This window comes from Oreochromis niloticus, unplaced genomic scaffold, assembly GCF_001858045.2.
Source record: "Oreochromis niloticus isolate F11D_XX unplaced genomic scaffold, O_niloticus_UMD_NMBU tig00001786_pilon, whole genome shotgun sequence".
Taxonomy (NCBI): Eukaryota; Metazoa; Chordata; class Actinopteri; order Cichliformes; family Cichlidae; genus Oreochromis; species Oreochromis niloticus.
The window spans coordinates 54,820-76,785 of record NW_020327475.1 but is presented as its reverse complement, the minus strand read 5'-3'; the positions used below and the strand labels follow the sequence as shown (position 1 = coordinate 76,785).

The window sequence follows — 21,966 nt, the reverse complement described above, 5'->3', positions numbered from 1 at the left end:
CAAAAGTAGGCCAACTATGAAACATCTCTGTGATCTCTACCAAGACAAAAGGATCGGAGAGGCTGGCGTCGTCTCAACACTGTTCATAGTGTTTTCCTTTAGTGGTACTGACAGCATCTCACAGTGTGGTGTGATACGTGATACCTTGTAAATTAGTTATTTACCTCAGAGCCGATTTTTAGGCTCTCGCCTTTAGTTCATGTTTGTTTTCATCACTCGTTGTTGTCACACCGAACCTCCTGTAATAAACCTCACTTAATTCTTCGCTATCGAGCGTCTGAGTTTTGTCTGCGCCTGAGTCCACTCCTCATGACAACATCTGTTTCATATTTTGTCTTTTTCACTTCATAGTAAATAATCAGATAATTCATATTTTATTTACCCTGACATAAAATACAAAGCTGTGTGGAGTAAATCTCATCATGAAAATATATTTTATATTTAAATTCAAGATTTTAAAATAATTAATTCTTTAAAAGCATAACTAGAGTTCAGTGAATTTATAATTTATATTTTAAAAAATTGTTTTAAAAAAAATTGTCACTGATTGAAATATTAATATTAATATCAACAGAATTTAGAGCACAGTGTGGGTGAATTTAATAAATATTCATCACTGGTAAAATCATCAAATTAGTAAATGATCTTTGTTTTGAGTTTGTTTCTCTGTGCTGGTCTTGATTATAATAATTGTGATTTTGTTTACATTTTTTAACTCAAATTTATTATTTGTATAAATTGTACTAGTCTGAATAATTAAGCTGATTAATCAATGACACATTTGTTTTAACCTCCTGAGACACGAACTCTTTCATGGGATACATTTTTAATTTCTCTTTGCTCTTTGGGCTGATTGGGACCTGATGAATGTTTTTGTTTCTGAGAAAAATGAGATCCACATATGAGGACATTCACTTTTCGATGGGACAGTGTTAGTATAATGTCCTTGTAAGTGGATATCAGGCCCTTGTGGAGCAAAATGTAGTAATTTGGTCTAGACAACCCAAAATGTGTTGTCCACATATGTGGACACCAGGTCCTAGGAAGTTAAATGTTTTACATATTTATGATTATTAGGAAAAGTTAGAAAGATGCTCAATATCCATCTGAACTGATGGTGTCTTGTGAAATTGGTTTTACAAATGTTGTCTTAATTTATTCACTTTTTTCAGTACTTTTAAATCATAATGGTTCTACGTGACTTCTGTGGTATTTAATGTTTAGACTTCATCTTCTATTTTTCTGCTGTGATCGTACCAAACATCAACTCTGTAACAGCTCTGAGTTCACACTTTGTTTCTCTCACATACATGAACACAGATGCTTCCTGAATAACTTGAAGCAGAGTTCATGCTTGTAACTGTCATTGTGTTATTAAAGTGAAAAGCCACAGCTAACGGTGTGGAGGCTGCAGAGCAGAAACCCACACAGCCCGTCTGCTGCAGTCACACAGGTTATGTATGACAGAAAAAAATGAGAAATGCATTCTTCAAATTCAAATCTTTATTTTTACTTCAAGCAAATAACTACACTGTTATTGTATTATGGTGGGATCTAAATGCATCATCCGAGTTTTTCTGCAGATATGTACAAAAAATTAAAACTTCACATAAAGAATCTACGCTTCATACAAACACATCAAACATGTTTATTTGTAAATTTATATTACACAGTTTAAGATGATTAAATGAGAAAAGGTCAAATGCTCAGTAATGAAACACTGAACCAACCAGAATTTAATTTACATTTCTGACTGCTGACTCGAGGAAATCTGATGGTGAGAAAAGGCGAGCAGAAAACAGTCAGTCAGCATGTGTGCAGTTGGTGGACGGTCCCTTGTTTGTGAGGATCATCAGCAGAGAGAGTCCACAGCAGTACACCAGACTCTTCACTATCAGCACTGTGTACAGCAGGCAGAGCAGCTTCACCCTGCACTGAGACTGGAAGGACACTGAAGGACAGACAGACACAAAGAGACAGACAGACAGTCGGGTTATTCCTCTCAGATCAAGGAGAAAAAGTCCAAATAGAAACAGTCACAGCTTCTTCTTCAAGTGGATGAATTGATGTAGTGTTTGTGTCCACTTGGGGGCAGAAGAACTCCACAAGCAGCTAACAAACTGATCTCTGACATATTATGGTCTGTCTGCTGTTTGGTGCTGAGCAGCTAGTGTACAGTGGCTTTATCAGAGCTTGTTGGATGAAGATTTGATCAATTAGTGCAACTTTAAGATTGAGTCCCTAAACTTGTTCCAGCTCCCTCATTGGACATTGGAGCTGTCCATGCAGAGAGGCAGCAGGTGATCTTACAGTCAGCTGGCTGCAGAGCTGGCAGGTCTGCTGGCTCTCTCTCTGGAGGACAGGAGGCTGCTGGAGCTGGAACCTCTGAAACAGAAAAGGAGTCAAATGTTTGGAGCTGCAGTGAGAAATGTCAGTCCTCTGCTCCTCTGCTCTCTTTGACAGCATCTCCACATGAAGCTGAATCACTGCTGAACACAGTCACCAAGCCTTCATTACCTTGTTGTGTTTGGGCCTCCACTGTGCCCCCCTCGTGCTTCACCCAGCAGCTGTATTTATATGTGTCAGAATCACTCCCATCAACCATCCTGATGGCAATGGTGCGTCCCGACTCTCTGAGCTCCAGCTGCTCTCCCTCACCAGGGGGTAGCTCCTCCGGTTCTCCGCCGTTCTTCTTCTGTCTTTTCCAGGAGAACTGGACCAGAGGAGGAAACATGGCTGAGGCCACACACAGCAGGGAGCTGTTCCCCTCCAGGTGGGCTCTGGATGCTGCTGGGTACACGCTCACCACGGGCTTCACTACCTGCTCATCTGAAGTTTGACAGCAGCAACAAGCAGCACAGACACACATTCACACAGTCAGCAGCAGCTTCCAGCACTGCACTGCATTCAGTCTGATCCTGGAAACTACATGGACTCTGATCACTAAACTACTCATCAATACAGCACAAAGTTCACTACATACACTGGATTCAGCTTCATATCAAACACAGTCATCACCTCATGTCATCATGGCTCACATGTGGAACACTCAGCATGGTTTTAAACTGAAATAAAATGTATTTCAAATTTATTGTATTTTTTATTGTAATTTGGTATATTTACAAAATTTATATATATTTACTCTATATATATAAATAAATATATATATGTGTGTGTGTGTTTTTCTCGATACTGTTGTTCAAAAAATACATTAATCATTTTTGACATTATTCTGCACTAAACATAACACAACATTTTTCACCATGATTTAATTCCAACAATGAAATTTAAATTTTTGTATCAGTTTTTAAACAGGTGATTTTTAAATGTTTTAATTAATACCATACTTCTTTTTCAGATTTCATAATTCTTTGGTTTTATTCTGCAGTAACTGGAACAGCAATACATCTACTGTTTGGTTTTATTATGTGCTTTTCATATGTGTGAATAAATAATTACATTTAAATCCAATGAAGCAGAAACTTGAATGAGGATTTTGTACCTTTTTTTACCATAATATAAAATAATTGTCATACTTTATGTTATAAATTTAAAGTATGTGAACATTTCTATTTATTTCTTCATTCTTTTTAAAGAATAATTTACTGGTAACATTTTTCAAGTTTTTCTTTTCATTTGAAATTTAGACTCACAAATCAAACAAACCTGACTCAGTAAGAACAATGTCATATTTTAGCCTCATGTTTTTTTATTCCATATTACAAATGTTTTATACGTCCCTGATCAATATCTATGTCAATTTATATATGAATGTAACTGCAAGAAATCATCTTTTCATAAAGAAGATACATCTTTGACAACTAAATCTTAATTTTCTCTTCAGCATAGTTTTTAATTTACAAGTTTGCTGCAACTTATTATAACATCAAATATGATCTTGTGTTAAAAACCAGCAGATGGTGCAGAATTACTGAGGTGATCAAATCCTAAATATTTGTAACATCACTAATATTTGCAGAAATAAAGAATAACTTTAGTTGTTCAGTGAGATTTCAACATGTTTTCAGAGATTATTGAGCTTTTCTTATGTAACAATGGCTGCAGATGAATTCTCTACTAATGATGAAAAACTAACATGTAAAGCCTGAAGCAGCAGAAACTGACTTTAAACACATTTTCAGCTTCTACAATAAAACAACTGAAGGAAAATAAATGTTTGTTCTTACCTGTTACAGACAGTTTAGTTCCAGAGCCAAAGATGAGGTAGTAGTTTCCTCCCACAGTGAGACAGACTGCTACAAAAACCTGTCTGCTGTTGAATGTGTCAGCTGAGCTGAATGAGTCCAAATGAGGAAGCAGGATCATATTTCAGCTCCATGTGTTTCTCTAATGTTCATATCAACATGACTGTCTCTTCTTCTCTTTTCTTTTAGCCACACTAGCAGCACGGCTCTGATGTTAATGTCAGTCTGTTGGTCAGTCCACTACTTTAGTCCACATGAAAACAGAAAATCACTATATAAGCACCAGTCCATTTATCCCATCAATGATACCACCACTACAATGAAACATGCTGCTGATAGTATCATGGTTTGGCCCATCTGGCTCACCATCATTAATCACACAATCAATTTGGAATTTTACCAGCAAATTCTAAATATTCAAGATTCAAAGTGTTTATTGTCATGTGTCCAAAGAAAAAGAGGCATTTCTCTGTGCAATGAAATTCTTTCTTTGCTGTCCACCCACAGATGCCGATTAATATATACAATAGAAATTGAACAGATAAAATACAAATAGTACAAATAAATAAAGTGAGACAGAAAAGGAGACAAAAAAATTGTAGCGTGAAACAGAGATGTGTGCATAAGAGCTATAGCTTAATATGCAGGATGACCTGATGTGCAAAAATGTTTTATTACTGTTCAAAAATAGGTCAGCTGTTCAAGAGTCTGACGGCAGTGGGGAAGAAGGAGTTGTTGAGTTGGGATGTTCTGGATTTCACACTTCTGAACCTTTGTCTCGAGGGCAGAAGTGTGAACAGTCCGTGTTGGGGGTGTGTGGGGTCTCTAAAGATGGAGGCAGCTCTCCTCTGGACTCTGCGATGGTAGATGCTCTGCAGAGACGGCAGCAGAGTCCTGATGACCTTCTCCGCAGTTGTTATCACTCTCTGCAGGCGTTTGCGGTCCATAGCAGTAACGCTGCTGTACCATGCAGTGATGCAGCTGGTCAGTGTGCTCTCCACAGTGCAGCTGTAGAAGCTGCTGAGGATCTTGGCCGACATACAAATTTCCTCAGCCTCCTCAGGAAATACAGCCGCTGCTGAGCCTTCATCATCATCATCATCATTGTTTATTTGTATAGCACTTTAAAAATGCACCAGGCAGACCAAGTATGAACAACACAAAAACAAAGAAAAGCAAATCAGTATAAAAATATTGGAGGGATGTCAGTTTAAAAGCCAGGGAATAAAAATAGGTTTTCAATCTGGACTTAAAGAACTGCACTGAAGACGCTTGTCTAATATGAAGGGGAAGGTTGTTCCAAAGCATCAGAGCTGCAATTGAGAAAGCTCGATCTCCTCTGAGTTTCCACCATGACTTAGGGACTGACATCAGCAATTGATCAGCTGAATGGAGCGAGCGAGTAGGAACATGAGGCTTCAACAAATGGGATAAATAAACAGGGGCCAGACCGTTTAAAGATTTAAAAACCAATAAAAGGACTTTAAAATGAATCCTAAAAACAATAGGAAGCCAATGTATTGAAGCCAGAACCGGAGTGATGCAGTCAAATTTCCTTCTACCAGTTAAAAAACGTGCCACCGCATTTTGCACTAATTGCAAGCTTGACAGGGTGCCGAACCCATCCCCAATTAAAAGGTAATTGCAATAGTCCACAGAAGATTTGGCCAACCCCAGCTTAACACAAAAACTCCTGTCAGAAAGGTATGACTTTATCCATGACAGTGCCAAATTTGAAATTCCCACCCAGTGGTTTAAGCGGGAAATCAGGAGATCGTGATCGACTGTGTCAAATGCAGCTGTCATGTCCAATAAGACAAGCACAGCATATTTACCACAATCAGTCGCAACAAGAATGCCATTCATTACTTTGACAAGAGCTGTCTCCGTACTGTGAAAGGGCTTAAAACCAGATTGAAAGACCTCAGGCAAATGTGAATCAATCAGGTAGTCCATCAGCTGCGTATGTACAATCTTCTCCAGGATCTTACTTAGGAAGGGAAGCTTAGAGATAGGTCTAAAATCTGACATAACAGAACTATCTAGGCCAGGTTTCTTAAGTAAGGTATGTATGACTGCATGTTTAAACCCACTAGGAACTTGACCGGTTAATAATTTTCAGAATCTAAGGTCCAACGGTAGGAAATACTTTCTTGACCAGCTGTGTGGTGTTCAGTGTCCAGGTGAGGTCCTCACTGATGTGGACGCCCAGGTACCTAAAGCTGCTCATGTTCTCCACTTCAAGGTCCCTGATAAATAGCGGCTGGTGAGGCCTCCCCTTCTTCCTCGTCTCCAGTATCATCTCCTTTGTCTTGTCAGTGTTGAGGGTGAGGTTGTTGTCCTCACACCATGACACCAGACCGGCCACCTCTCTCCTGTAAGCCGCTTCATCCCCTCCAATAATGCAACCAGTAACTGCAGCGTTGTCCGCGAACTTCAAAATGGTGTTATTTTTTGTTGGAGGTGACACAGTCGTGGGTGTACAGAATGTAGCGAATGGGACTGAGGACACAACCTTTTGGAACGCCAGTGTTTGTAATAATGCTGGCTGAAGTCCTTTTAAAGAAAACTATCAGAACATCTGTCTGTGACTTGAATCTCAGGAGAAAGTGGGCCATGCAGCACGACAATGACACAAAGCAGTCAAGTTTGTTTTCTTTGTTCCAAATAATGGTGAAAGGCGAATAATCCAGTGAATCCAGCAAGAGATGTGATGTCTCTCTGATGTCTTTCTGATGTGGTTTGTTCCGTCCTTCAAACCACACCTGCTGCATTTTAGAAGTGAAACATGTTGGTCTGCACAGGCTCTTCTGTTTTCAACACTGACAGGTCTGGCATGTGCGCATGCACCAACCAGCGTGCAGCCTCTTACAGTCTCTCCTGCTTTTTCTCTTAGTTTTGCTCTGTTTTCTTACATTTTCTTTTTTTTCCTATTTGTATTTTCATCCGTTTATTATCTTTCACTCAATCATGTGGATTGAGAGAGTTTTTGTTCTTCTGGTGGCCGTGGAACTATTACTTTTATCAAGGAACGGGACCGCGGCACATCTCCTACACGGACTGTTTACTCCAGAGATCAGCTGATCGCTCTGATGCCGGCCGGCTCGCTGGCCAGACCCGCAGAAGTACCAGCTGAAATTTGGAGAAAAACATATCGGGGATGCAGAGGTCAAGGACAGAAGAGAAGAAAGAAGGAGACGGTGAGACAGCGGAGGCTCGAAGCGAGGAGGAGGTATAAACCGTGTCTGCTGTCTATCGTAATGGGAAATTTGCGATCGTTATCGAATAAAATCGACGAGCTCTCAGCACTGGTACGGAGTCAGAGAGAATACCGAGAGTGTAGCCTGATGTGTTTCACCGAATCATGGATGCACCAGGACATTCCCGACGAGAATGCTTCCGTGGAAGGCTTCCACACTGTTCGGGCGGACAGGGACAGCATCGCTAGCGGTAAGCGGAAAGGAGGTGGGCTTGCTGTTTTAGTTAACAACCGGTGGTGTAACCCTGCCAACATAACAATCAAAGAAAGGATTTGTTGCCCGGACATTGAACTGTGTGCTGTTGGACTCAGGCCGTATTATTTACCCAGGAGATTTTCTCATGTCATCTTGGTGGCTGTTTATGTCCCTCCCTCTGCTAACCCCACAGCTACAGACTCAGCACCCGAGTGCCTTTATTGTGATCTCGGGTGACTTCAACCATGTATCACTGGACAATACACTACCAACATTCAAACAATATGTGGACTGTCCCACCAGGGGAAAGAAAATTTTAGACCTACTGTATGCTAACGTCAAGGATGCATACAGCTCCTCCTTCCTCCCCCCACTTGGTAGGTCAGATCATAACCTGATTCACCTCACCCCCGCTATGTGCCAATTGTGAGGAGGGAACCTGCGACCATGAGGAGCATTAGGAGGTGGTCAGAGGAGGCCTTAGCGGAACTACAGGGCTGTTTACTACACACTAACTACACAAGACAACACACTATAGACTTCAAGCACACTAAATGTCACAAATCTCTCACATATGAAAACTCGCTCTCTCTCGCCAGCATCACTCCCAAAACTCCCCCCTCTTCCCAAACAGCCAAATGCCATGTTGCCATATAATTTTTTGATTGATTGACATGGTACACGTTAACACCAAGAGGAAAGGGAAGGGGTGTTTTTTCTTTCTTTTTTTTTTTGCTTGCAAGTGGAGAGTGTTTGCTAGCGCTGTCCTTAGAAAACTGTGTTTTTACCGTTTCTTCCCGCTGTAAATACCACTGTTTTATTCAGAAAAAAAAACATTGTATTTTTTATCACAACTCTGGTTTTAAGTGGCCTATCAACACAATTTAAAAACTGGTATATAATTTGAAGTCCGCATTTTTGACACAAGTTGAAATGTTGTTGCCGTGTCATCTTAAATTGAACATGTGATTTAGACACGACAGCAAGTCCATCAACCCCAGAGGCCTAATTAATTAATTCCAGTTTTAATTAATTAATGACACATTCAATTAATTATTTAATGGTGTATTTAATTAATTCATTTTGTCACTCCTGGCCTTCCATACTCAGTAACATTCAGTATTTATTATTTACTGTTACTGATGCTCATGTTGGTTGTTGCTGTGGTTTCCCTTCTATGTTGTCTTCTTTTTGTTTCTTTGGTTATTTTTCTTTCTCTCAGCGGGTGATCAAGCAGATTTTCAGTGTCTTTTCTCTCTCTCTCTCTCTTCTCCCCTATTTTTCTTCCCCTCTCCTTTTGTTAACTCCTTTCCCATCCTCTCTTTCTTTCTCTTTCCTGTCCCCCAAACTGTCTGTTCTGCTTTAATAATAATAATAATAACAACAATAATAATAATAATAATAATAATAAAGGTCGAACAAAATATGACAAGTGGACCAGTATAGCAAAATCTGTAACGGTCAACTTGGGAAAATAAATCTTTCGGCATTTTTCTTGACCTTCAGACAATAATTCTAAATGCTACAGTGCCGGACAGGACATACAAAAAAGAAGAAGAAGAAGAAGAAGAAGAAGAGGTCCCAATGAAGACATCAGGAACAGGACAGGTATGTGATTAGGCCAGGGTGCAGCCTGGAAGGAGGGAATCCCAGAGAAAGTCGTGTGTCACATCAAAACCAGATCTCACACACACACACACACACACACACACACACACACACCAGAAAGAGACCTGGAGGAGTCCAAGCACCTACCGGGAACGAGTCTGACTTATTGCCAGTTATGCGGACCAAGCTCTTGCAGCAGTTATATGGATCAAATGTCCCATACCAACGGGACAGACACCCCATACTCCTGAAGCACCCCCCACGGAATATTACGAGGGACAAGGTCGAATGCTTTCTCCAAGCCTTTTGTTCTCATACACGCTCACTCTGTGCTTTTTGTGCAGCAACTGTGTTGCTTTCAGTCTGCACAATCTCTTTAAACTCTTCATATTTCTTCCACAGTGTAGTTTAACCTTCCTTTGTCAAATCAGGACACTTTTCCATGTTTGTGATTGGTCAGATGCTGCCAACCCTTTCATGTGAATGCACAGGGAAAACCAGGGTTTGACTTAGAGAGTTGATAACCAGCTTTTGTGACTCCTTATACTAGTTGTCAATGTAAGGGTAGATGAAAAATCACATGAGAGGGGATGCTGTGGCTCAGGAGGTAGAGCAGGTCACCCACATGTAGAGTTTTGAAAAAAATATCTCCGCCCACGTGTTAATGCAAAGAACGAAGTCAAATGCTGTCAAGAACATGTCAAAGCAATAGGTGGCCTCGGGATTTGGGTTGTGAGAGCATCTGTGTTGAATGTAGAAGCCACATCCTCAGTTCACTCTGACACCTCTGTCTTTCTAAATGGAGGGACAGTAAGATCCTGAACTCTTTCAAGCATGAATTATAACAACCTCAATCAGGATTTTTTTTATTAAGTATTTTGATTCATCTTTAGGCATGAAAAAAAGATTTTTGAACTTCATTTTTTTTAAACACGTACTTTTCAAAGAGTTTTTTAAATGTCCACTTAGGTGGACAACATACTGACCAGTGGGTGGAAGGGTATGGAGTGACACATCAGTGTCCACTGTAGTTGTTTATGTGCAAGTATACCATCAACACTGACACAAATACAAGAAAACAGCCTTTGAATAGCTGTCCACTGTAGTGACCACTATGGGTGAAAGGGTTAAGATAGTAAGATTAACAGCAACAGCATTTTCTCTATACCTGCTATTGTAGAAATTCACCTCATGTAAACAATAACGTGGCGCACAGTGTGATGTCAAAAAACGCGCCCACCTTTGACGTTGCGTGACTAAATCTCTCTTTCCTCGCCCACACATAAACGCAAAAACAGAGTTTTTAAAGATCTTAGTTTTCAGTGACTGACGCGAACGAATGGCGTGGACAGGTGACGTGTGGACAAAAGGCCCAAACGCATAGAAAATCTTCATTTTCAAAAATACCCGTGTACGTGTGGATGTAGCCAGAGCCTTACCTGATTCTTAACATTTATAAGCTTATATTACCAACGACAGCTTGCTGCTACTGTTATCATTTTTTACATTTTATAACCAAACACAGTCCCAACTTAATATTTATTGGTATATTTTGATAGAATAGCATAAATATTTAGAAATGAATTGTTTTCTACTGACCAGTTTTTCTTCACTGAGGTTTCTGTAATTTCATGATAACTCAGTCTGTCATTAATCCTAATGATTAATAAGCAGAGTCAAGACAGACAATAGAAAGATCATTTTGTTTAAATTGATGCCCGACTTTTAGTTTACTTTAGATTTATGTTCATATAGTCATATAGGCTGTTCTGAAATATGACACTGCTGACTGCCCTACACTACAAAAAAGTCAAAAAAGAAAAAAAAAAAAGGAGTAGGTGAATTATTCCTGAAGGTCTTTTGATAGCGAGGTCAGTCTCACGTACAAAACAGTAAAAACACAACAAAAACTGCCAATCCTCTCATTGATTGGATGTTCGATGATAAGAGCTGTGATGAAGTTTATGCTGCTTGACTTTGTATGAATTTTAACATTAACACTCAGTCATGAGTAATTATAAACCTGTCAGATGCTCACATTGCTTCCCTTAAGGTATTTGGAAGTACTTTTAGTAAGACTTTAGCGAAAACAAGTCACACAGCCAGTTTTCAAAGAAATACAGATTAAATATAATAAATAAGGGTTTGTGGAGACATTTTACAAAATCAAGTTATAAAGTTATTGAATACTGTAAAGATTGTAAAAATTCCTGAGACAAAATGATGATTAAACAACAACATTGACTTAAAACTGTATAACAAACCTGTCACACAGAGCTGTATTTTCTGTTCAGAGTTTAATGACAAAAGTGAGCATGGAAAACAGTTTGAATAATACTAATGATAATGCTAATAATGCTAACATTGGTGAAATAATATAGTTTCAAAGAAAATCTGAGCTCAGTATGTTTGTGACTCTGAGATGGAGGTGAAATCTGTGAACCTGGGCTGTGGTTTACTGCTCTCTTCCTGTCACAAACACTGTTTGACATCTGTTCATCTGTTGGTTTTTGTTCAGGCTGCAGGGATCATTTCTCACTGTGGGGAGCAGAAACCCAACAGGAGCAGTAGTAGGTGGCTGAATGATCAGGTCTGATGTTGTCTAGTGTCAAAACTTTTATATTCCGTAGATATTTGAATGTTTCTGCTTCCTTTTTTTTATACCAGTATACAGAGCCACTACATCGTGAATTCCCACAGCTGAAGGAGACTTTTTCTCCAGCTTTCTTGGTCAGTGTTGAACCACCCTGATTCGGATCTGCTGCCATGGTAACCAGTGCTGTAGAGACACAGACAGATAGATGAAGGTTAGTGTGACAGTGTTTGTTCCAGGTTGACTTTGTTGGCTCCTGATTGGCTGGAAACACTCACCTGAACACAGACAGCACAGAGCAGCAGCTGGGAGGAAAAGCATTTTGTGCAGTGGTGTTTCCTCTGGTGAACCTGGGGAGAAGTGGCGCTCTGATGCAGCTGAGGCCAAACAAGGACGAGCTGTGAGATCAGACGAGGGCCACGTGGTTTCTAACAGGTCCTCAAAGCTCCCATCAGCCCCTGCGGCCCACAGATAAGACTGCTGCTGCTGATTGACAGCTCAGCTGAAGCTGCTGTGTGGTTTCATCGTCTTCATTTCAATCTGACAGCAGATCCAAAAATCTGGGTCACATGATGCAGAAACACTCAAACACATTCATGTTCCCACAAACACATTCAGGTTGCTGTGAATTTAGTAACACACACTGTTATCTGTTGTTTAACAGCTGTGATGAAAACACTAAATATACAAACCAAAATATAACTTAACTATAAATAAATATACCTGTAAAAATTAATATGGTGGAAAAATAATTTAAACGTTCATAAATTGACAACAAAGGACTTCAAAAATAAAATCACATATGACACCGTTTACAGTTAAAATCATTTTTTAAAACAAACACATGTGGTTCGGTTGTGTGTTTAAAATATGTGCACACTGTGGTTCTTTCCCACATCTTCTAATGTGTTTTGTTCCAAGTTGGTTTCAGACTGAAGGATTCATTAAACCCTTTTTAAGAATCATTCAAAATGATGATCATCAATGATAATATCTATAAACAGTAATAAAAACAGGGCTGTGTTTTACGTCAGCTTCAGCTTCATTTATTTGTACCCATGGTTAGATTTCATTTGCAGTAGGCAGTCATCCACCTTTACATACACATTTACACAACAGTACAAAAGTACTTTTTGATTCATGAAAGAGAAATAAGACAAATGTTGCCTTTGTATCATCTCTGATATAGAAGGTATCATTTGAAGATGTGAGTGAAGGACACAAATATTTTGATCTGGTGTTGTTCTACATTTTAGGACTAAAAGACAGAAGGAAGAAAGTGAAACTGACTGTGCGAGGGGTTGAAGTCATGAAGTCAAGTGGAGGCCGCTGACTGCTGTTACTTTCTGCTGTACAGGTTAAACAGGGACTCACAGTCAGCCTGCTAGAACATTTGGATGAAGAGAAAAAGGAGGAAAAAGACTTTGAGGGAAAAATCCAATAAGATCAGCATGTTTTGAATGTGGGAATACAACAGTTTCCTCCACCATGACACACACTGGAGCCTCTTTTTGCTCACAGCTTCACTGTTTGTCTCAAAGTTCAGTTTGGAGGCCAAAATTGTTCCAACACATTTGTAAGTTTGCACTAATTTCACTGTGTGAGCCTTAATGGATGTAATCAAAGAATCAGTCAGTGAAATATGAAGCTGTGCTGTAAGTTTGGAGGAGAAAAGTGTCTCAGTGAGTTTAATGAGGTGAACACATGAATACAGAGCACTGACTGACACGTACAGACTCCTTTAATGAGTCGCACACATTTTTGTGACTTCATTAAATGTCAAAGTCAAAAATGACACCTAACAACACACAACAAGCTGCGACCACATTATTGTCTGTTTGCTGTTTGTGTGCTTTGTTTCCTGTTATGATAGCAGGCATACAGCCATGTTCTCAATGTCTCAGCTATCATTGATTATTTCTGCTTTTCCTCTTCTATTAGGCACTTCAACTCAATGAATGACACACAGAAAGATTTCATGACTGTGTTCTTCAAAATAAGGAGAATATGTTATCTGCATCTGAATGACTCATGTTGCCTTGTTTCTACTTTGTTTGCATATTTCTGCTTTTTGGAAACAATTTTCTGAATCATTCAGTAGTTTTTGGAATAATAATGACATTTAGCAACACTTCAAAATGATTCTCCAACATTTGCTGTTCAGACTTGATCTGTTCTTACGTGTGTGATATCCAGAATGAAAAACTCAGCTCAGGTAATAAAATGGGAGCTGAGCAGACTGCAGGGGCTTCATGGTCTCTCCTCTGATTCCATTAAAGTTCATTTGTCAGCTCTGAGTTGAGGATTTGAGCTGTTTCTCTCACAGGTGAAGAACACAGATCCTTCCTGGAATCATTCTTGAAGCAGAGTTCATGCTTGTAACTGTCATTGTGTTATTAAAGTGAAAAGCCACAGCTAACGGTGTGGAGGCTGCAGAGCAGAAACCCACACAGCCCGTCTGCTGCAGGAGAGCAAGTTTGGATACAGTCAATTTGTGCTTCACTCACACGGGTTGTTGTTTATCACAGAATGAAAGTAGAATCAAATTCTTCATCTTGAAATCTTTATTATTCACACTTACAAACACAACTACACTGTTTGACATTTGAAAATCAACCAAAATAAAAATCAAACTGAAAACTTGTGATAAAAATATACCTGATGATTTTTGTTACTACAATAAACGTCACAATAAGTAAAAAAGAATTCTAACTCAGAGTAACAATACATGTAAAGATGTATTTATTTCAGATGATCTTCTAACTATTGAATAAAAAGCCAAAATAAGCACAACACATCATAACTAACATTTCTGATACTGATCAAAGTGATGAATGGGATGAATTGATGAGATTTGATGGTGAGAAAAGGCGAGCAGAAAACAGTCAGTCAGCATGTGTGCAGTTGGTGGACGGTCCCTTGTTTGTGAGGATCATCAGCAGAGAGAGTCCACAGCAGTACACCAGACTCTTCACTATCAGCACTGTGTACAGCAGGCAGAGCAGCTTCACCCTGCACTGAGACTGGAAGGACACTGAAGGACAGACAGACACAAAGAGACAGACAGACAGTCGGATTATTCCTCTCAGATCAAGGAGAAAAAGTCCAAATAGAAACAGTCACAGCTTCTTCTTCAAGTGGATGAACTGATGTAGTGTTTGTGTCCACTTGGGGGCAGAAGAACTCCACAAGCAGCTAACAAACTGATCTCTGACATATTATGGTCTGTCTGCTGTTTGGTGCTGAGCAGCTAGTGTACAGTGGCTTTATCAGAGCTTGTTGGATGAAGATTTGATCAATTAGTGCAACTTTAAGATTGAGTCCCTAAACTTGTTCCAGCTCCCTCATTGGACATTGGAGCTGTCCATGCAGAGAGGCAGCAGGTGATCTTACAGTCAGCTGGCTGCAGAGCTGGCAGGTCTGCTGGCTCTCTCTCTGGAGGACAGGAGGCTGCTGGAGCTGGAACCTCTGAAACAGAAAAGGAGTCAAATGTTTGGAGCTGCAGTGAGAAATGTCAGTCCTCTGCTCCTCTGCTCTCTTTGACAGCATCTCCACATGAAGCTGAATCACTGCTGAACACAGTCACCAAGCCTTCATTACCTTGTTGTGTTTGGGCCTCCACTGTGCTGCTGCTGACATCTTTGATGTAGCAGTTACATTTATATGTGCTGTTCTCTTGTTCATGGATCAGCTCCAGCTGCTCTCCCTCAGCAGGGGGCAGCTCCTCCAGCCGGCTGTTCTTCTTCTGTCTTTTACATGTGAGCTGGACCAGAGGAGGAAACATGGCTGGGGGCACACACAGCACGGAGCTGTTCCCTGCCACATGGACTCTGGGTCCTGCTGTTTGAACAACACAGAGAGTACCTCCAGTTGTTTTCTTTTATTAGTTTTAAAAGAAATAACGGAAATACTTAAATAGCAACATGGTGGTCAGCATTGTTGTAAAAAGCAAGAAGGTTGTGGTTTCAGACCTGCTGGTCGGGTGGGGCTCTGCTGTGTGTTTGCATGAACTCTCGGTGCCTGTGTCGTTCTTTTCTGGGTGCTCTGATTTCCATCTACAATCCAAAGACAAAGTTTGTTCATTTAACTGGTGATTTTGAATTGTCTGCGGGTGTGACTGTGAGTATCACGGGTTCAGTGTTTGTGTTTGTCCTGCGATGGACTCACAGTCTGTTAGTGATGTTCCCACTTTTGTCCTTTACCTTCATGAATGAACTCTAACCCTTTGTGACTTTTATTGTTAGTGTAATAATAACAATGACATTTAACATAACTTTAAAAAACTATTTAAAACTTTAATTAAGATTTTAGTACTCACAGAGTGGGAATCACATGTTAAATATTTAATATTATAAACTTTAATCTAATAAAATGAACACAGAAATAGAATCTCAATATTAATGTACTCATCAGGATAGAAACACTTCAGTTGGCATCATTATATCTAAAATTAAAATGTTTTTCATTGCATTTTTTGTTCATTGTAATTTTATGTATGTTTTCTCTTATTTAAAAATATTCTGAAATAATACATTAATTTAATTATTAAAATATGTATTACTTTCTTCTTGAACAAATGTAAATATTGCTATTAAATCATTACTTGTTAACTAAAGATTATGTATGTCAGCGGTCCCCAACCCCGGGCCTCGGACCGGTACCGGTCCGTGAGTCGTTTGGTACCAGGCCGCGAGAGTTGAGGCTCAGGTGTGAAATGTATGGTTTTCAGGGTTTTTATCGGTTTTCAGCGTTATTTTGTTATCGTTTTTATCGTTAACTCGTTTTTCCTGGGTCTTTTCACGTGTGTTATGAATAAATCTTCCTTTTTTCGGTACCGGTACTAGTTTTATTTTGTTGTATTTATCCGCGACACCTTAAAGGCCGGTCCGTGAAAATATTGTCGGGCATAAACCGGTCCGTGGTGCAAAAAAGGTTGGGGACCGCTGATGTATGTTAATTCTTTTTATTATAGTCTTTAACAGTGTCCGTTTTAACTAAGATATTTATATATTCTTTAGAAAGCGGCTTTCTGAACGAACTGATTTGGTCAAGGTCAAGCGTATTTAGAAAGCACATTTCCAAACAGTCCATGCTGCACAAAGTTATTAACAATGTAATGTCTCATTTCTCAATTTTCTTATGTAAATTTAAACAAAGCTCAGATTTCTTTATACATTATAATACCAAAATTATCAATTTTAACATCATTACCCTTTTATTTCAATGTACATTTTAGGGTCATATGATAAATGTGAAAAATACATATCTGAGTTTAAAAAAGTTATTTTTTCCTACATTTTTTAACATCAAATCACTTCTGAATTTTCTAATCAGTATCTCATTTAAAAAGTTTGTTTACTAAAAGATACTTTTTGAAGTAGACACATAAATATTTGACCATTAAAATAAGTTTTCTTCATCAACGTAAAGTTAAAATCTCCTAACAATACATTTATAAATCAATATTACTTTATTTTTAACATCAAATATGATCTTGTGTTGAAAAACCAGGAGATGGTGCAGAATTACTGAGATGATCAAATCCTAAATATTTGTAACATCACTAATATTTGCAGAAATAAAGAATAACTTTAGTTGTTCAGTGAGATTTCAACATGTTTTCAGAGATTATTGAGCTTTTCTTATGTAACAATGGCTGCAGATGAATTCTCTACTAATGATGAAAAAAATAACATGTAAAGCCTGAAGCAGCAGAAACTGACTTTAAACACATTTTCAGCTTCTACAATAAAACAACTGAAGGAAAATAAATGTTTGTTCTTACCTGTTACAGACAGTTTAGTTCCAGAGCCAAAGATGTAGTAGTAGTTTCCTCCCACAGTGAGACAGACTGCTACAAAAACCTGTCTGCTGTTGAATGTGTCAGCTGAGGTGAATGAGTCCAAATGAGGAAGCAGGATCATATTTCAGCTCCATGATGTGTTTCTCTAATGTTCATATCAACATGACTGTCTCTTCTTCTCTTTTCTTTTAGCCACACTAGCAGCACGGCTCTGATGTTAATGTCAGTCTGTTGGTCAGTCCACTACTTTAGTCCACATGGACTCAATCTGGACTAAAGACATTAAACTTTGTACAGATATTCTTAGTCTCTAGAGGATCGACTTCATTAAATGACTTTGTCGATTCTGACTTTTTAATCAGACAGTTTGGATTTTGGATTTTCATGGTCTCCTGGGTCTCCTGGTCCAACTTCCCTAGCTCAGCATTATTTGTGGTTCTCCAGCAGTTCTTCCTGCTCAGTGTCAAATGTTCACTTACTCCTGGGCATCATTTAGTGTTAATGGTACTTGTAATAAATGTAACCTCTGAAAATAATCCTATAGCCAGCCAGGCTCCTTTAACCACTGCAGACCAAAGTACCACAGCTCCTGTCAGCTGACTCGGAGCAGCAGGGGTGACTGTACCACTTGTGAGGACGAGGTGTTGTCTGAAACAGAAGCCCCAGGTTTACCACTAAACCATTCATGTTTTAAGTCTATTTTTCACACAGCTACAACACACCTATCGTTGGCTCTATTCTTAGAAACATGAACCTGCAGCATCTGGTGAACAGAGTTAAATTCATTCCAGGGAAGAGAGCAAGCTGCACTGAGGAGGAGCAGTGGCAGGAATCTTTACTTCTGATTTATTAATAACCCACAGACAAAGACAAAGTTATAATTTATTTGAAAGTCTTATTCTTAGCCCTGCACACCCTAACCAAAAAAAAAAACCCCCAAAAAACCAACTGTTTTATTTGTTGTTTATTGTCAGTCTGGCTCTTACTCTGAGTTGCTATTTGATTCGTCAGATTTAGTGATCAGTTCAGATGAAATAATTAGTGCCTGACTTTAACATTCATGTGGAAAAATGAAAACAAAAACATGAACTCTGTTTTTATGTCTTTATTAAACTAAATTGGCTTCAGTCAAAATATAAATGAGCTGACTCATCATTTCAATTAATCTTGTGACAAATCCTTAAAACGTAGAAGAAGAATGTTCAACAGTGTTTCATGAAAATTCTCCTTTGACTGATTATTTTTAATAAAATTCAATTAAAAACAGCATAAAAGGATTACTCAGCACTGTGGAGTCATCAGACATGCCTGACTCCATTTTGTATAAGTTACAAAATACACACTTTAAAGCAGATCTCTTCTAAGCTGGAAAGGAAATGGCATTACAGTAATTTAGAAAACCTTTGTTTGGCCAGAAAAACTAGTTTGCTGCTCCATAAAGAAAGTCTTCTATAAATATAGGACATCTACTGTTCATTACTGGTTGAGGAAAACAGGAACAACTCCAGGTTTCTGTTCAGTTCTGTTGCAATGCTGAACCAAATATTCCTTTAACTATAACTTGTGATGGGTTCATGAACTTCTTAACAAATTTTAATCATTCGAGAAAAAAATTATTCAATCTTTCCACCAATATATCACTAAGTACAGGATCTTTAAAAACTGCTAACAGCACAGAAAAGGCACTAGTGCATCATGCAATACTGCTGATCACAAATATTAATACAGAAACTAGAATACCTTGTTGGTATTAAAGGAAACAACCAACACTGAGTTAAGTCACTTGTGACAGATTGGCGGCCTGTGCGGGGTGTGCTGTGCCTCTCGTACAGTGACAACCAGGATAGGCTCTAGCGCTCGTAACCCTGAATTGCACAAGCAGAATCATCTTGATTAACTGATTGTCAGCAAGTCCGACCACCTCTATAAAAACAGAAGTTTTGTGGTGTGTGATACTGCAAGATTTGGTATTGATCATATACCAAGTAAATACAGGGCCAGTATCACTGATACTGATATCGATACTTTTTATAATTAGGGTTGATGTATCATGAAATTGCTAAATCTGAATGAATTTTCATAACTTTTATGTGTTTTTTTTGGATTAATAATTAGTTAAAACCCAGGAAATAAATAATGACATGATTAAGTCTGTAGCACATCTAGTTGTAGTTTAAATATATTAATCATACAAAAGTCCTTTAACACGGCAATTATATTCAATCATATCTAAGTCAAATTATTTTTGTTTTTTTGTTTTCAATTACAGTAAATATGTTCAGTTAAATAACCTCTTTCAGTGCGGTAAATGTATTATATCAAGGTCTTAGCATAACTTATACTTTTTGAGTTGGCTAAAGTAAAACTTAGATCATTGGTCTCTGTGCTCGTGGAGGAGGTTGATTCAGGTCCAGGTTAAGCTGTTTTTGACACATTGAGACATTTGATTACTATAATTTTTCATCCCTGCCTATCAAAACTTTCTGTCCCTGATTCTTGCTTCATAATACCACAAGAAAAGAATCTCTTCAAGCATCATTAAGCGGTACAGACTTCTTTGATTTTAATTAATTTGATTTCACCTCATCTTCATTTTATCTTATTTTTTGTTTTTGGAAACATGATTTTATTTGTCCACACATTTTACTGCTTCAGTATTTCCTCACCATGTTTGTGTTTCATAAATTGGATATTTTGATTTTTTTAAGTTATACTTAAAATAGTCAATCTGTAGATTTTCATTTACAACCAAGATTTATTTGTGAATTCAGCCCCGGTATATTGTCTCTTCTCTAACCCACAATGCCACTTTGTGTCATGGTCCGGAGTCTGGTGACTCCGTGTTTGTGTTTTTTTATTATTGATATGCTTCATTTCAGTTGGTTCCTGGTTATATTTTGGTGATTTTTAGTTCTTAGGTTTTGTTCCTGTGCCTTCCATGTTTAGTGTATCATGTTTCTAGTGTAGGTTTGATTCTCTTTACTGTTTTGTGCTTGTGTTATGTTTATAGTTTCTAGTGTTCTGTCACTATTTCTTCCATGTGTCCCACGTTTAGTTACTCGTGTCTCCGTGTTTCATGTTCCCTCTGCTCCCCTAGTCAGTCATGTCTTCATGTCACAGTATCAAGTCTGCATCTTTGTGAGTCTCTTGGTTCCTGTTTTACTTTGACAGTCTCGTGTCCCATGTTCAGTGTTTTGAGTTTTGCTTCCCTTTGTCTCCTCATGTCAGATTAGTTTCATCTGTGTCTCCCTCCTGGTGTGTATTCCCTTGTTACCCTCCGGGTATATATTATATGTGTTTTCCTTTTTTTTTCCTCGTTGGGTTATCTGGTTATAACCCTCTGTTTCCAAGTTTCAGGTTTTTCTAGTTCTGTCGCAGGTTTCTTGTTTGGCTTTTCCAGTTTAGCGTTTGTTAATTTCCTTCCTGCTTTTTGTTTTTGAGTGTTTTGTGCAGCTAAGAAATAAAGGCTCATTTTTTGTTAACATTCACCTCCATCTCTCAGTTTTCTGCATTTCGGTCCAACTCATTCTCTCCACACAATCTGCCCTTGCATATTGTGACATTTAGTCCTTAAAAATTTAATTTGGTCTCAGCTCTCAGCTGGGTTCTTTATCAGTTGAGATTGCAGCAGTTATTCTGTTTGCTCTCAGTTTTCAAACACTCATCTCCTCAATAATTTGCTTGGAGGTAAACGCTCTTAAACTCACTGAGTCTGTTGCAGGCTCTCATTGTGTGGATACAGTCTTTTTATATTCAGCAGTGGGGAGCTCAGTTTCTACAGTCATGTAAGCACCAGCCTGATAATGAAATTGTTAATTGCCCCTTGAGGATAAATAAAGTCTTTCTGATTCTGAATGAAGACACACATAGTGTGTCATGAAATTGAACACAGCTTACAGTCTTCATACTCAGTCTTTGTACAAGAAAGTTACAATTACATGTCCAAATGTCCAACCTCCAAAAAAGCAACACCTTCAGAAAGCCTGTAGAACTCTTGTTCAAGACCACTCTAAGTCTTTCTCCTGGAAAAGAAAAACAAATCAGGTGGGTGCTCAAGACTTTTGGACAGTACTGTGTATTTTACAGTAAACAGCATATAGAGACTGGATACAAGAGTAAAAGGGGGAAGGGACACAGGAAAACAGTTACATGGTATTAATTTCTCATAGTTTATTAGATATTCAAAGTAAAGTAAAAGACCATACATACATAAGACAGATGTGTGACAGAAAGGCAAACAGAGACAACTGCAGATTAAAACATTGTGTTTGTACTGCCTCTCTTTTATTGTTTTAAATATGC

General features: G+C 38.6%; 2 protein-coding genes across 3 annotated transcripts; both read right to left on the bottom strand.

The window, feature by feature from the left end:
• Positions 1-1,628: 1,628 nt before the first annotated feature.
• Positions 1,629-4,336, bottom strand: LOC109200350 (uncharacterized). Its single transcript, XM_019355885.2, has 4 exons — positions 4,188-4,336; positions 2,518-2,829; positions 2,311-2,385; positions 1,629-1,951 (listed from the first exon to the last, which is right to left on the bottom strand). Exons 1-4 carry the CDS (start codon positions 4,324-4,326, stop codon positions 1,803-1,805), a joined length of 675 nt encoding a protein of 224 aa, XP_019211430.1. The 5' UTR covers positions 4,327-4,336; the 3' UTR covers positions 1,629-1,802.
• A 10,071-nt stretch (positions 4,337-14,407) lies between these two features.
• LOC109200349 (uncharacterized) lies at positions 14,408-17,921 on the bottom strand. 2 transcript variants are annotated; one of them, XM_019355882.2, is made up of 5 exons: positions 17,647-17,921; positions 15,833-15,916; positions 15,462-15,701; positions 15,255-15,329; positions 14,408-14,895 (listed from the first exon to the last, which is right to left on the bottom strand). In XM_019355882.2, the coding sequence occupies exons 1-5, from the start codon at positions 17,783-17,785 to the stop codon at positions 14,747-14,749; spliced, it is 687 nt and encodes a 228-aa protein (XP_019211427.1). In that variant the 5' UTR covers positions 17,786-17,921; the 3' UTR covers positions 14,408-14,746. The 2 variants fall into 2 exon arrangements, with proteins under 2 accessions (XP_019211427.1, XP_025760253.1); XM_025904468.1 differs by having other exon boundaries at positions 15,462-15,698.
• Positions 17,922-21,966: the final 4,045 nt, after the last annotated feature.

Bases quoted from the DNA above. Each gene is read 5' to 3' on its own strand.
- LOC109200350 (XM_019355885.2), bottom strand. From the start codon at position 4,326: ATGATCCTGCTTCCTCATTTGGACTCATTCAGCTCAGCTGACACATTC. The intron at 2,830-4,187 runs GTAAGAACAAAC...GTCAAACTTCAG, and splicing joins AACTAAACTGTCTGTAACAG to ATGAGCAGGTAGTGAAGCCC. The intron at 1,952-2,310 runs GTAAGATCACCT...TCTGTCCTTCAG, and splicing joins AGCTCTGCAGCCAGCTGACT to TGTCCTTCCAGTCTCAGTGC.
- LOC109200349 (XM_019355882.2), bottom strand. From the start codon at position 17,785: ATGATCCTGCTTCCTCATTTGGACTCATTCACCTCAGCTGACACATTC. The intron at 15,917-17,646 runs GTAAGAACAAAC...TTTGGATTGTAG, and splicing joins AACTAAACTGTCTGTAACAG to ATGGAAATCAGAGCACCCAG. The intron at 15,702-15,832 runs GTCTGAAACCAC...TTGTTCAAACAG, and splicing joins GAGCCCCACCCGACCAGCAG to CAGGACCCAGAGTCCATGTG.